Source organism: Crotalus tigris, unplaced genomic scaffold, assembly GCF_016545835.1.
Source record: "Crotalus tigris isolate CLP2741 ecotype Arizona unplaced genomic scaffold, ASM1654583v1 scf7180000017614.5298720, whole genome shotgun sequence".
In the NCBI taxonomy this organism is placed as follows: Eukaryota; Metazoa; Chordata; class Lepidosauria; order Squamata; family Viperidae; genus Crotalus; species Crotalus tigris.
The window spans coordinates 4,818,827-4,833,217 of NW_024096513.1; the positions used below are offsets into that span (position 1 = coordinate 4,818,827).

At 40.9% G+C, this 14,391-nt stretch overlaps 1 protein-coding gene and 1 pseudogene across 1 annotated transcript in view; one reads left to right on the forward strand and one right to left on the reverse strand.

The window, feature by feature from the left end:
- Positions 1 to 14,391, reverse strand: part of CSMD2 (CUB and Sushi multiple domains 2) — a 356,715-nt gene that overhangs the window by 125,090 nt on the left and 217,234 nt on the right. Inside the window, exons 20-24 of the mRNA XM_039329926.1 lie at positions 13,817 to 13,973; positions 12,437 to 12,628; positions 11,013 to 11,139; positions 5,958 to 6,160; positions 1,529 to 1,720 (exon numbers count right to left, since the gene is read on the reverse strand). Coding sequence (XP_039185860.1) covers positions 1,529 to 1,720; positions 5,958 to 6,160; positions 11,013 to 11,139; positions 12,437 to 12,628; positions 13,817 to 13,973 — 871 coding nt within the window. The remainder of the gene's footprint in view (positions 1 to 1,528; positions 1,721 to 5,957; positions 6,161 to 11,012; positions 11,140 to 12,436; positions 12,629 to 13,816; positions 13,974 to 14,391) is intronic.
- LOC120300308 lies at positions 9,529 to 9,853 on the forward strand (annotated as a pseudogene).

Genomic DNA, 14,391 nt, shown 5'->3' on the forward strand with positions numbered 1-14,391 from the left:
ACAGCTTGTTTTGAGAGACTCCTTAAACAACCTATAACTGCATTTAGGACCAATTAAGGCTTTAAACCTGAGGCAGTCTAAGACCATGTCTTCACCTGTAATTAACCATGGCTTGTGCAGCAAAATGAGAATACTTTCAAACTTTACTCCTTCATCCCCAAAAGCTCCCTTCACTCCTGCTTTGCTTGAGAAAACTTATGGCTAGCTTAACCAATTGCCATAAAATTCTGCAAAGCCTGCCCCCCCCCCCAATTCCTGCCATACCCTGATAACTTGCTTATGTTGTGTGAACCTTGGACTAAGTTACAGGCCATTTTCCCCTTTTGTAAAAGTGACGCTAAACAAATGAAACACCTTTTTTTTTTTTGCTTAATTCTGAAGTTCATTTCATTGTGCATTTTACATAACAAACACTCAAGTTCTGAAAGCGGGTATACATTTGTTCTTCCAGACACCTCCCCGCCTTGTGGGTATGTGTGTGTGTATATGTGTGCACATGTACGTGCACACACCTTTGAGTCAGTTTTGGCTCCTGGCAACTACCTGGATAAGTCTTTGCAGTTTTCTTGGCAATGTTTTCAGAAGTGTTTGTCCTTATCTCCTTCTAGGGCTGAGAGTGAGTGACTGGCTCAAGGTCACCCAGGCTTTGTGCCTAAGGAAGGACTAGAACTAGAATTCACAGTCTCCCAGTTCCTAGACTGATGCCTCAACCCCTATCAAACTAGTTCTCTTTTCCAGTTCTACTCTTCAGCTGATACCTTCCTCTATTAGGTTTAAGCCATATAACTAAATCCAGACAAGCTTAATGAGGCTTCAAAACGAGAAGTCAGCTCATTCATAAAAAGAGTATGCATTTCTTGGGAAGCGAAGTTGTTGTTGCGTGGGCTCATCAACATTTCCTCATTGTACCAATAGCTCCCTACAAGCAAGTTCATGTTAACATGCCCTTGACGTTTGCCTAACAAATGTCAATCTCCATCCTGATGGAACTGTTCACATCCAATTACCCGTTTCCCACTCTGCTAGGGATGTGTCATGTTATTAAGTTGCTCACTTAAAATAAGAAGCCCAAAACTGCCTTCCACTAAAACAGGACTCTCCAAACTTGGCAATTTTAAGACTTGTGGCTTTCAGCTTCCAGACTTCCCCAGCCAGCCCTGCCAATGGCTGGGAGTTGAAGCCCACAAGTCTTAAAGTTGGTGCCAAGATTGGAGACCCCTGCACTAAAAGAAGAGAAAGAGCATTGGAGTGGGACAGAAAACATATTCTTAAGCTAGTTTAAGAAAGGAATACATTTCATTCGATTTCCCTTGATTGGGACCCCCAAAGGGCTACTTTGAATCCCACCCTACAAGTTGCTTAGATGTTTTCTCCATCCTTCTGCTTAACATTGAATCTTAACCCAAAAGAGGTAAAGTGCCCCAGCACAACTAATTCAATATCCGAATCCTGAGAAGGAAAGGCCTGACCAGATTACAGTCTCATTGGCTCTGATTTGCAGTCATGGGCCTGTTCTACCCATCTGTACCTATGCAGGTGGGTGGGTCAGGCTGCCAGAAGAACCTGTTCTCAACCTGCACACAGCTGATCTTGGCGTCCCCCTGCAAGGTGTATCCTGGATCACACTGGAAAATGATGTTGTCTCCTGCCTCCTTGCTGTCACCGCTCCGACTCCCGTTTTGTGGAATTCCAGGGTCATTGCAGGAGGTGGCGGTGGACACTAAGAGCAAAAAAGATCAGGGAATGGGATGAACCAAGGGAACAGAATTATTCACTGAATTCTGAATGCAGTTAGAGTGCAGTACTGCAGGCCACTTTAGCTGACTGTGTTCAGCAGGTCAGCGGTTCAAATCTCACCGGCTCAAGGTTGACTCAGCCTTCCATCCTTCCGGGGTAGGGAAAATGAGGACCCAGATTGTTGGGGGCAATGTAAATATATATATACATTGCTTATTGGTGTACACCGCTTAGAGAGTGCTTGCACTTAAAGCGGTATATAAGTCTCATAAAATAAAATATAAGTCTCATAAAATAAATTATTCCATAAACTCTGAAGCTACGACATGACATTCATGCTGAGCATAGTACACTGCATTTCCTGGAGGTGCTTAGGGTACAAAGAGCAGCCACCTTGCACATAGTTAGAGCAAGGATGGCTTCAGAGGGAATCAAGGCAGAAAGCACCATGTTCCTCATTGCTAAGCAGAACAAAGAAGGAGGCTGAGAGAATCCATCCCTCCATCCCTCTATGACCTCCACTTGCAACTTTTCCTGCTGACTTCCCCACTGACATTTTAGGGAAGTCAGCAGAGAAGATTGTGAACAATGATCACATGATTGCCGGGTGCTTGGCAAACAGTTGCAAATGAGAGTTGGCTGCCAAGCGCCTGAACTGTGGTCAATGTGGCACAATGTTTTATGACAGCCAGAAATGCTTTATGGGCCATAAAGGAACATTTCCAAAGCTGTCATAACTGTGAACAGTCAATTCGTTTTAAGATAAGATAACCTTTATTGTCATTTTTATACTGTGGGCACAATGGCACACATCAAAAATGAAATTTAGTTGCCTGCTCTAAAATATATCAACTGTTCATGAAAATTCTCTCATAGATCACTGCTATCTCATGCAATGCATTCTGCAAATGTTTTAGGATTATTTGCATCATTATAGTCCAGAGTTGAAACCTTGACAATGAGAAAAGACTTTGCACAAACTTCCTTTGAGCTACAGTGAGCACACATATGGATTAATTGAACCAGGATGCATGCTTAAACATGCATTACTGATTTCAAACTTTTCTTTCTCCAGCTGGAAAAGGCTGTAGGGATTAACAAATCCAAGTCTGTTGCACAAAGATCAGATATATGTATACATCAGCACACTTTCCCGTTTACTTATTACATCTTGTTACATCTAGCCATCTGCTACTTCTACCTGGCATTCGGCTATAACACTATGTTGTCTATGCTGTTAAATAAATTATAATGTGCACATTGTTTCCTCCTCCCTCCCCCCCTTGTGATTGAGAGGAACTTTGCTTTTAGCAGGAATGATAAATTTGATTCTTTTACAGATGTGCCAGAGTGTCTTGAATGCTGTCTGAAATGAAACCTTGTTTTCTTTTTCTTTTTTGAAGCTCAGGAGTTTAAAATAAGTAGGGCTTGTTTGTTTTTTTAAATAGAAAAGATCTGAGATTGTTTTAAAGCAATAAAACTAGAGGAGTGATCACTAGAACAGCAGTGAAAGAAGAACAGAGTCAGATGGGACCAATTCAGCTTAAGCTAGTGATGGAGAAGACAAGAAACATTTTGGGGGGGGGCAAACAATATGTCTAATTCTAGAACTTGTCAAGCCTTTGCCAAAATGTGGACAGTGAATTTGTGGTCAATAATTTGGTTCTTCATTTGCAAGTAAATGCCCTTGGCTTTGTCTTGATCTGGCCTCGAACACAAATGCAGCTGAGATAAATCAAAGCATGCTTGCAGATCCTTTCAGCTTGCGTAATTCACAGATGAAGAGCAGGTCACCAAAGAAGCAAACATCGGCTTCATGAATGAACAAACCAACCAGAAGGAGAGTGTCTAGTCCAGCATTTTTTCAACCTTGGCAACTTTAAAGTCTAAAATCAGTAAGACGGGTTTAAGAATGCTACATGGGGAATTCTTGTTGCTAAAGTCTAGACACTTTAAAGTTGCCGAGGTTGAGAAACACCAGTCTAGTCCATGGAAAATGAATCCAGGAAGAAAAGGAAGATCCGGCTGAGCAATAGGTATTCTGCACTCCAGTTTCTGTTGATTGTGACACCAACCCACAGCCTCAGACTCATTTCTTACAAAAACCGGTGCTGTTTGTTAATTGTAGTCACTGCTTAAATATTTCTTTCATAATATTGTTATCCATCCATCCATCCATCCATCCATCCAAATACCTCACTAACACTCAGCTCTATTGCTATTTCTCATCTAATTTCTAGAAAGAAGCTGTTTCACTTATATGCTGCCCAAGACAGATAATGGGCAAGAGGAAAGTGAACACGCTGAGGCAAATCAAAATGCTGATGGTTAGTCATCACTCTGGGCTGAAAACTGCAATGCAGCCTGTTCTGAAATAACTTTTGCTCCCATTGAAAAATCAAATTGCAGGAGGAAATTCCCACAGAGGAAGAGTTAATACATAAAATATTAGCATGTACGGAAATGGACAGGCTCACAATGATATTAAAAGACAAATGTGGATCAGTTTATTATGAAATCTGGGATAAATTTTACCGCTGGAGGAATTCAAAGAGGACGGTTGGGATTAAAGATGAATGTTAAGATAGAAATATATGTTATTTTAGAATAAGTATTGTATATAAAACTTAGATGTATATGTAGAGATGAAGAATCGATTGTAAAAAGTGGAATAATCTGATAAGAATGTATATACTGGAATGTCACGTTAAATCCAATGTTTGTTTGTTTTTAACTGTATTATAAATAAAATTTGTCAAAAAAAGAAAAAAAAAGAAAAATCAACTTGCAGTGTGCTTTCCCAACATCTTCAGGTAGTGACTGTAACAAGTCAGACATTTGATTAACTCTATTAGTTTTGTTGCTATAAAACTTTCTGCATTAGTTGGATGGCAGCAATTATCCCGACCTTCGCTAGATTCTGTATTTTTTTTCCCCTTCTGTTAAATTGTGTTCAGTTCTCAGAGACTGCCTTGCAGTTTTCTTGTGCTGAGAGAAAGAGACTAGCCCAAGGTCACCCAGCCAGATTTGTACCTAAGACAGGGCTCACAGTCTCCTGGCTTGTGGCCTGATGCTTTAACCACTATCCCAAACTGGCTCTCATGGATTGGTTCAGCTCATTATATGTAGGACTATTCATGAGTAATAGTTCAATTCTGTGAATGCAAATGTGGCCGAGAAGGTAATTGTTTGCTAAGCTCAGATCAAGGTATTGATCTTAACCTTTGAAGCATTAGATGGCTTAAAGATTGCCTATCTTAGGTCAACAGATTTTATTGCAAATCTGCTGAAGTATTAAAATATGCAGACGTGATCCCTTTCAAGACCCCTCTGGTGCAGTGGCTTAGTTCACTAGAAGGCTTTCTCTTGGATAACCCAAAGTATGGAATGCTCTAATCCTGTGGCTTCGGTTGCTCTTTTAATCTCTTGGTTTTAAAAAAGCACATAAAGGTGCATCTATTTGGCCTTTCCAAATGTCAGTTTTAGTTTTAGTGTTCTTTTAATATTTAACATTTAATATGTCAATGTAGGATGTTAAATAATGTTAAATATTAAGATTATTTAAATACAGTCTTGGTACAAATATTACAATGGGCATTTGAAGACAATATCCCCAGCTATTCTGTTCCACAATTATGTTGCTATTCTGGATCAACTATATATAGAAAACAGCTGTATAAACGGCCCTTTGCAATCCTCCACTAACTCTCTGAGTGGAGAATGGATGATTTCTCTGAATTTCTCCAGAAGGAGAAGAAACTCTTCATTAATTTCTCACAGATTTCACTTTGGGGATGATCCTAACACCAGAAAAAGTCAATTTAAATCTCCCTGAGATTTAAGTGTGAGAGACAGGCAAACTGCACACCACTGGAGAGAGGACAGCAAAGTGAAAAGCTAAATCACTCATACCAACTCACTTACCCTTTCATTCCTAAAAAGTGCAAGGCTATATTCCATCCAAGGCACTTTCTTTAAAATTCTCTTCTCCTTTTAAATCACTTCTAGGGCAAATTATTGTTCATCAAATTGCATGAGCATTAAGAGAAAAATTGCCGAGGAACTGGCATGTCATGAATGCTGAAATTAATAAATGTGGGGGATTATCTTTCCTACAGCTTAGCAGGCAGAGTTGTGGAGAGTTGAAAACCTCTATGAAATGGTCCTCCTGTTTTTGTTCTCCTGACCCCCAAAGCCCAGATGGCATCTGTGAAAGTTACCTGAAAACTGAATGGCAAAGCCCTGTTTGCTGGTGAAAAAGTCCGTGTTGAACTGAAGGACCACCAAGTTGAAGGTGCTGTGGACATCATTGGGCAAGACAGAACCACTAACTTCTTTCAGGAGGATGCTCTTCTCCACTGGCCCATCCCAGATCCTCAAAACATCATGGAAGTCCTCCGTATGGAAAACTATGAAGTGGAGCCTGTATTCGTGGGAGGGCAAAACAGGACAGGGAAGAGCGAGAAGAGTTACAAATAAGACTAGATTTGTACTTGAGAGCTGGAAAAGTTTAGAAAAGAAAGGACTGAAGCAGTGGTTCTCAACCTTTGGGTCGGGACCCCATTTGGGGTCGAATGACCATTTCACGGGGGTTGCCAAACCATGCCGTCCGCCATTTTTTTTCCCTTTTCCCTAGCTGTCCTACTCCCTCTTATTGGTGGCCACACCCTCTTGGGAGTCACCACAACATGGGGAACTGTATTATGGTGTCACGGCATTAGAAAGGTTGAGAATCACTGGACTGAAGGAAAGTAACGTTATAATGTTCTTCAGGTATCAAAGAGGGATCATATAACAACGAGAAGTCAGGTAACACCTTTTTCAGACTTTTCTTAGTAAGACAACTGTGTATAGATAGTCCTCGACTTACACTATTCGTTTAGTGACTATTCAAAGTTGCAATGACACTGAAAGAAGGTGATTTATGACTGCTTTTCACACTTGCAACCTTAACCATATCCTCATGGTCACCTGATCAAAATTCAGTGCTTGGCAACTGGCATGTATTGATGACAGTTGCCCTGTCCCAGCGTCACGGGATCATGATGTGTGAATTTCTGACAAGCAAAGTCAATGGGGAAGCCAGATTCACTTAACAACTGTGTTACTAACTTAACAACTGCAATAATTCACTTAACAGCTGTGTCAGGAAAGGTCATAAAAAGGGGCAAAACTCACTTAATGAATGTCTTGCTCAGCAGCAGACTTTTTCATCTCAAATGTGGTCATACGTCGAGGGCTACCTGTATGCTTTTTTTTTAAATTTTATTTTAAATTTTCAATACATATAATACTTTCCATACATTATATATAAAACTAAATAAAGAGAAAAATACCTTTAAAATAAGACCTTAGGTGTCGCTCGTTTATCTCCCCCCCGACTGCATCCGCCCTCTCAGCCTTCCTTCCTTCCTTCCTTCCCTACTCCCTCTCTCCTTTCCTCTCCTCTCTCCCCTCACCCCTTCCTCCCATCCAACTTCCTTCCTTCCTTCCCTCCTCCTCCCCTCTTATCCCTCTTTGGATACAGTTCAGGGGAAACACCTGAGCAGCACCTCCCTCTAAATTACTCCATCTATTTCATACTTTAATATTTCTATATATACTTAATCCCACCCCTCCCTTCCCCCCCTACCCCCCCCACTTCCCAGAGCAAAATACAGGGTTATTATAAACAAAACAAGCACAATCTATAACTTTTAAAACAAAAAAAAATTCTATACAATAAACAAATTCATACATTACCCTTAACTCTCTCTAAACTTAAAAAATAATAATAATATAAACAAGCTTTTTAATAATATATATTGGTCTGTAAAGGTGCCACCAAATTTGTTCTGATTTTTGGTACTACACACCCTTCTCACTGCAATCTCAGAAAGTACCTGAGACCTGTTTTTCATTCATTCTGGACAGAGAATAATGGATATACATTATAAAGAGGGCAATTGTGACTGCACGTTAAGGGGAAAAAAATCCTAATTGAAAAAAACAATTTGACAAAGAAAACAATCCCTAAGGAGGTTGTGAACATTGGATTTGTTGAAGGAGAGACTGGAAAGCCAACTATTAGGGATGTTTTAATTTTGTTTGCTAAACTGAGGAGGAAGTTGACCTAAGTAAGGTTCCCCAATTCTAAGATCTTAAAATTCCTCTCAACAATTTGGGAACTGCCATTTAACTTGAGAGGTTGAGGACTCAGTTACAAATCTAGTCCCTTCTGTGTCACTCTGCAATTTCTCTTCAGTTTCCATGTGGAGAAAAGCTGGTCATTTCATAAGATTAGAGATGCAGAAAAAACATCTAATACACGACTGCTTGGAGGAAATGAAACATGAAAATAGCATCATTTACAGAGGCAGGAAATCATATACTTGTTGTGAAGGAGAAGAAATAACTGAGCAGGTAGAAGCAAATTCATTTGAAATAAATTCTCAGCAAAAAGAGGCTTTTAGACTGAGTGGGGAAGGTGATGATAGAGTGAAAAAAACAGATATTTTTTAAAGGTTCTCTATACTTGTGCCAAACTGAACAGCGCTTCTATTTTTTCTTTTTCTTTATCATTGATTCCCCCCCTCCACTTTATGGTAGGCAGTGGCAGCAGCATGAAGCTTTTAATATTTTAATTCCATCTTCATAATAATAGGTATGATGGTGATAAATGTTGGAGAACTGCATGGTTATTAATTGACTTGAGTTTTAGGGAGGGCTGCCCCTCCGGCTTTTTATTTAATATGCCTGTTACATTTATATTAGCATAAACATTTGTACTGAAGACGCAATAAAAGATTGATAGACTGTACTGTAGGAAGACTGGGAATACTGAGTTAAAAGACCCAACTATGTGCTTTTTTTTAAAAAAAAAAAAGGTGTCAAAGCTGCTGGCTTGTTGCTTAGTGTTGCTTGAAATTTCACAAAAATGCATTCTGCTGAAGGAAGCTGTAATTTTTCCATAGATCAACTGCAGCCCTCCTCAACTCAGTAACCCACAGTTGTGTTGATTAATGATGATTGAACACCTTTTGGGGGGGGGAGGGAGAAGAAGGTCCAGAAAGCAGAAGGCCAGAATTATGACATCTGTAGGAGCAACCAAGCATAGTTTTCATTCCTCCAACTTTATTTACTACTGAATCATGAAGCTCAAACTTTAGCTGTCCTGTCCTGTAATAAGTCATAAATCAATACCTGCTTTGGAAAAAAAAAATGAACATCCAACTGTATGTTCAAAAGACATTTTGTCTTTGTGGTGTGGGGCAGAGAGAACAAATGCCCAAAGTAGAATCTGATGCGCATGACAAAAGGTCTAGTACAATTTGCCTTGGCGAACTTGCCGTGGCAATCCCACTGCAGCCAATTCGTCGTGGGACAACCCGCCACAGAAAATTCCATGCAGGATTGACAAAAATGGAAATTACGTCAAAGAAACAGTGGCGGATAACATTTATTGTGCTGAGTTATCCCGCATGGAATTTTGCATGCTGAGTTGACCCATGGTGAGTTGACCATGGTGAACTGTCCCCTGCTGAGTTGGCTCCCATGGTGAGATGGCCCCAGTGAGTTGGCTATGGCGTATTGTTCCACTCTGCCATGAGGAAGACACTGCCTTAAACTAAGACCTTAGAAGTTTGCAAAATCTTTTTTCAGAATAACCCTAAATCAGGAGCAAGAGGTCTGTGGCCTTTTAGAATTTGATGTTATACAAATCTGAATTTATAGTTAATAATGGTAATAAAATCATTGTATATCAATAAACAACATTTAGAAGCTTGCTCTGGGTGCTGCTAACATCGGCAAGATGGTGAACGTCCCCAAAACCCGCAGGACTTACTGCAAGAAATGTGGGAAGCATCAGCCCCACAAAGTCACCCTGTAAAAGAAGGGTAAAGAGTCTCTGTATGCTCAAGGAAAGCGGAGATATGACCGTAAGCACAGTGGCTATGGTGGTCAGACAAAGGCCATCTTCCAGAAGAAGGCCAAGACCACAAAAAAGATTGTGCTGAGACTGGAGTGCATGGAACCGAACTGCAGGTCGTAGAGGATGTTGGCCATTAAGAGGTGCAAGCACTTCGAGTTAGGAGGAGACAAGAAGATAAAGGGCCAGGTCATCCATATTCTTTGATATGGAGCCCATTTGCCCCCACCACCAAATTCCCATTTATTTGTGTGGGCACGTATGTATATAAGGGAAAGAGCTTGAACCAGAACATCACAATGCACATAGTACCATTCTGAACAAATGTCTGAAGTTGGAGAGAGCAGAAGGAATGGCTTTGGGGGCAGGAGGAAAACCTCCTACCAAGTAAGGACCCCGATTTCCAAGCAAGAATGTAATGTCACTAAGCAAGTTCTTCCCAAGTTTATACGATGGAGAGAGGGAGGAGGGAGGCCCATTCAAACCAGCAAGATTTTGTTCTTACAGCTTTACAGCAAAAGTAGTATTGACCTACATGGCATTGACTTCCTAGTCTCATGTATCTGATAGGATCCTGTGGATGCCTCTTGCTAAATTTGGCAGGTAAGAACTCAGCACTTTCGTTCTGTCTAGCAAGATCTTTTTTCAAATTGCACCCTTGAAAGCTGTCATGCTGATATCACACAGCTCAGGCTGGAATTATACTGTTTGTGTTTGGATGTTCTCTTCTAAGCTCTTGAAAAAGGGCTTGGCGTTTCTCTGGCAGCAATCCATATTCTAAACGCATCTGAAGCTGTGCAGGTATGAATGTGATTAGAACCCAAGAGCAGAGAAACCACTGTGAGGGTGTTAGAACTTCCGGGGGTCTCTTTCCATTTTCCCATTCTCTATTGCTACAATGCACTGAATCCAATCTGTCTTCGAGCCTTGCGTTTGACCAATTAAAACCAGCACATCTACCCTGATTAATCCACAACTCGTATTTTAAAAAATGTATGGTTGATTAATTTGCTGATTATGAAGCTTGAGCCTTGTTTTTTTTTTTAATCTTCCTCCTGTTGATGCCAAATAGTAAACACTAAAGTATGCAAAGCAAGAGAAATCATGGAAATGCAATCAATTTGCATAATTCAAACAGGTCGTAGAGCTCGGCTATTCCTGCCAAGAGTTGGGGTTGTTTTGGCACGGGCGTTTTCATGCATCTATTTCTTTATTTTTAATTGCAGAGCAGAAATGGTCCCGCATAGGAACACCTGTGCCCTGCTTGGAGCACAACGTAATTGACTCAAAACCACAGTGACAGGAGGAGTTGCTGGATGTTGTCGGGGGTGTTGTCGATCTAATCTTTTCCAGTCGTTGAACTTACCCTATTGTGCAACCCGCCTCTGCTTCAATTGTCCAGACACAGTTGAGGTTGTGATCATAGGGCGTTGGGAACCCTGGAGACAGGATTCTTCCCGAAGACTCGCCTCGAATGCTGCCCCCACACTCAGCTGAAAGAAGCCACAAAACAATTCAGCAATTGAACTCTAAACATCCTTTGCTTCTTCCTTTGGGGAAGACTTTACTTTTGCTGCCCATTCATGTAAGAGATTCTAGAGAAAAGAGGCTACAGAAAATATAGAACGTCCAACTGCTATTATCATTTGGGTACCCACCATCTATTAGAATTACAGCTTCATAATTTCCTTTGACCAAACTACCTGGTAGCTCAGTTGTTAAATGAATCTAGTTTCCCCATTGGCTTTGCTTGTCAGAAGATCACTAAGGGTGAACAGATCGCATAATCTCAGCATACAGCAAGGGTCATGAATATGAATCAGTTACCAAGCATCTGAATTTTGATCATATGATCCCAAGCATGCTGCAAAGGTCATAACTTTGAAAAACGGTCGTAAATTGCTGGCTGGGGTATTCTGGGAGTTGAAGTCCACACATCTTAAAATGGCTACGGTTGGGAAACACTGACTTATTCAGACAGCCAACAGCTAGAAACCAAGAAGTGGCCAGACAATTCCCGATGCTCATTCCTTGCCAAACGGTGAGAACATGACATGGCGACAAAAGGAAGGCTTGATTTGTGCCCTCGAGGTGTATTAAAAGAGCGAAACCGACTGCATCTGGTATTGATTGACTCATTAGCCTGAAGGTTATTGGAAAAAAAAACAGTAGTATGAATGCCGAAAAGGAAATGGTAGGAATTAAAGCTATTGTGCACATTTGGACAGGTGAAAAAGATTAATAGGTAATCTTCTGCAGCACTCCTGCCATTGATCCTGATCCATTTGTAAAGGTGGCACTTTGTGCCCTTAATTCATCCTAAGCAGCCTTTAGATTAGAACCGTATTTGTCAGGCCCCAGGAACCAAGGACCACATGTGGAGGAGTGACTTCTGAGTAATTCCTTTATTGTTGTTCTCCTGCAAGCAATTACAAGTGTAGATATGTTTTGTGAGTTGCTAGGGAGGGTCCAACCTTGCTCTCTTCCTGCCTACCAGGCATTCTAAGCTCCATGCTTCTCTGTCTTCTGGATAAAAGTCCCTCTTTCTTGCAATTCTGGACTGATATTCCAATAACCTCTCAGCTATGTGTTCAATTATTTAACAATTTTATCCCATTGAACTTTCCATTTAGTAAGAACATTTCAAGGGATTTTTTCCTGAAGATTCCAAGAACTATGGGTGGCTTTGGGACATAAAATTACACAGCTCAACCAACTGCTTGGCCATCCCCTTAGCAGCTATGCCAAATGTCTGGGGAGTGACTACCACACAAGAGAGAGGAGTCATACCTACGCAGGTGGGGAGAGGCTGGTCCCAGGATCTTCGCTCTCCAGTCAAGCAAGTAAGCCCACGGCTGCCGCGTAATGTGTAGCCAGGGTCACAATTGAAAGAGACGGAGCTTCCTGCAAAATGTCCCTCGTCGTGGACTTTATAGCCAAATTGCGGGATACCAGGGTTCTCACACTTGATTAAATCAAAACCTGAAATCAGGAATAAAGGCAAATGGTTAGAAAGGACCCCCAATCTCCTCTCGGCTGTTGCTTTAGCAAAAACTGTCAATGGCTGATGAAATTCTTTTAGAGGCTTCCAGGATGTGGTCTGAGAAAAGGCATCCAAGAACATTGAGCCTGGTAGTCTTTCTAAAGTGTCAGGACTAAAGTAAAGCATCCAACGGAAAAGACCCAGGGAAGTGGAAGTATTTAAGAAACCAGAGAGGAAAATGCTGCAAAAGAGCAAGGAATAGATTCCTCTTCAAAATAGGTTTGTTATTTGCTGATTCTGAACTTTATGGATCAATCTGACGGATGGGTTGGAAACAGATGCATTGAAGGCTGTTTCTTGTGTAGCTTGTTTCAGTGGAGGTAGTGATCTGCAATTTTTCAAAAGAGGGCTCAACAACCTGATTATGTCAACACTGCAAATACTGTATATTCTTGCTTTGGCAAAATATGCAAAACTGTCTGGTATTTTGAGAGTTAATGCAGAGCAGAGGAGGGAGGAGGGAAAAGCCTGGGAAACAGAAAGGAAGTGAATCTTTGCCCTCCAAGTTAATTGGAAGATGTGAGTCATGACCCCAAAATAGGGGAGGGGAAATGCCTGGAATGTTATGTGCAAAAGGAAGGGAAGTTCAGACCTTGGCATCCCCATCATGCCGTGCTGACACGTCTCTGCTAATAAAGGTTTTTTTTAAGTTAAACCATGCCTGAAAACTCTTTGAAGTGTTTCATTAGTCAGACACATGACAGATTATGAGTAAAACAATAGACATAGAATGATGGGAAAGTGTGTGAAGATTAACACAATGATATTTACACAGACAACTTGTAATGAAAAATGTGCTCTTACATGAAGCAGGTACAAATAGTTTTCCTTTTGAAGGTTTAGGTATGAAAAATAAAATCTCATCAAAAGATCTGGCATTAGCTTGGCTTCCATCTAGACACCCTTACTTGCTAACTAATTTTCCTTAAATGTTTGGAGCAGTACATAGACTGACCCCTGGATGAATGTTATTATATTGTTTGTTTTGTTAATTTATATTGTGTTTTTATTGTTAGCCGCCCGGAATCCTGCGGGAGTGGGGCGGTCTATAAATTTTAATAAATAAATAAATAAACACTGCCCTGATCCTTTTCCCCAGCTGCAGAATCAGCAGCCTCCATACTTACTAGAAAACTGCAGCTCAAAACCTTGATCCGTGCCATTTCCATCTGTGATGAATTCAAGCCACATCGAGCTGGAAGTGCTGTTGACATTAAGACCCAACATCTCGGCACGGCTGAAGGAGCCCAGCAGGCGAGCCGAGTTATTGTTGCCATCATAAATCTTGGAAAAGAGGAGAAAATAAATGAGAAGATGGATTCCCTTGTCTCTGCTCATCCGCTGACCAGGTACCTTTTGTCTCTATAAAGTCAACGGTTTTGTTCATTTGGTACCCTGGGGATGGGTGGAACATTCCTCATTGTCCCATGCCTTTGGCCTGGGCACTGTGACATGAAAACAGTGTTGACTTTTCTTTTGAAGAGGGAAGGCATGTTGCATTGGTAGCCACTAGGCTGTGAAAAATATCAAAATGCCTTTGTCAAGCACAAAGAATTGGGACTTCCAGTTAGATTGCAGTATAGACAATTTATTTAAGCTTATAAACAAGAATCTGGTCAAGTGAAGTTCAACACTAAATTGGTGCCAGATGAGAGTCAACAGAATGCAGGTGGGGTTGGACTTTGATCTCTTCTGGCAACAC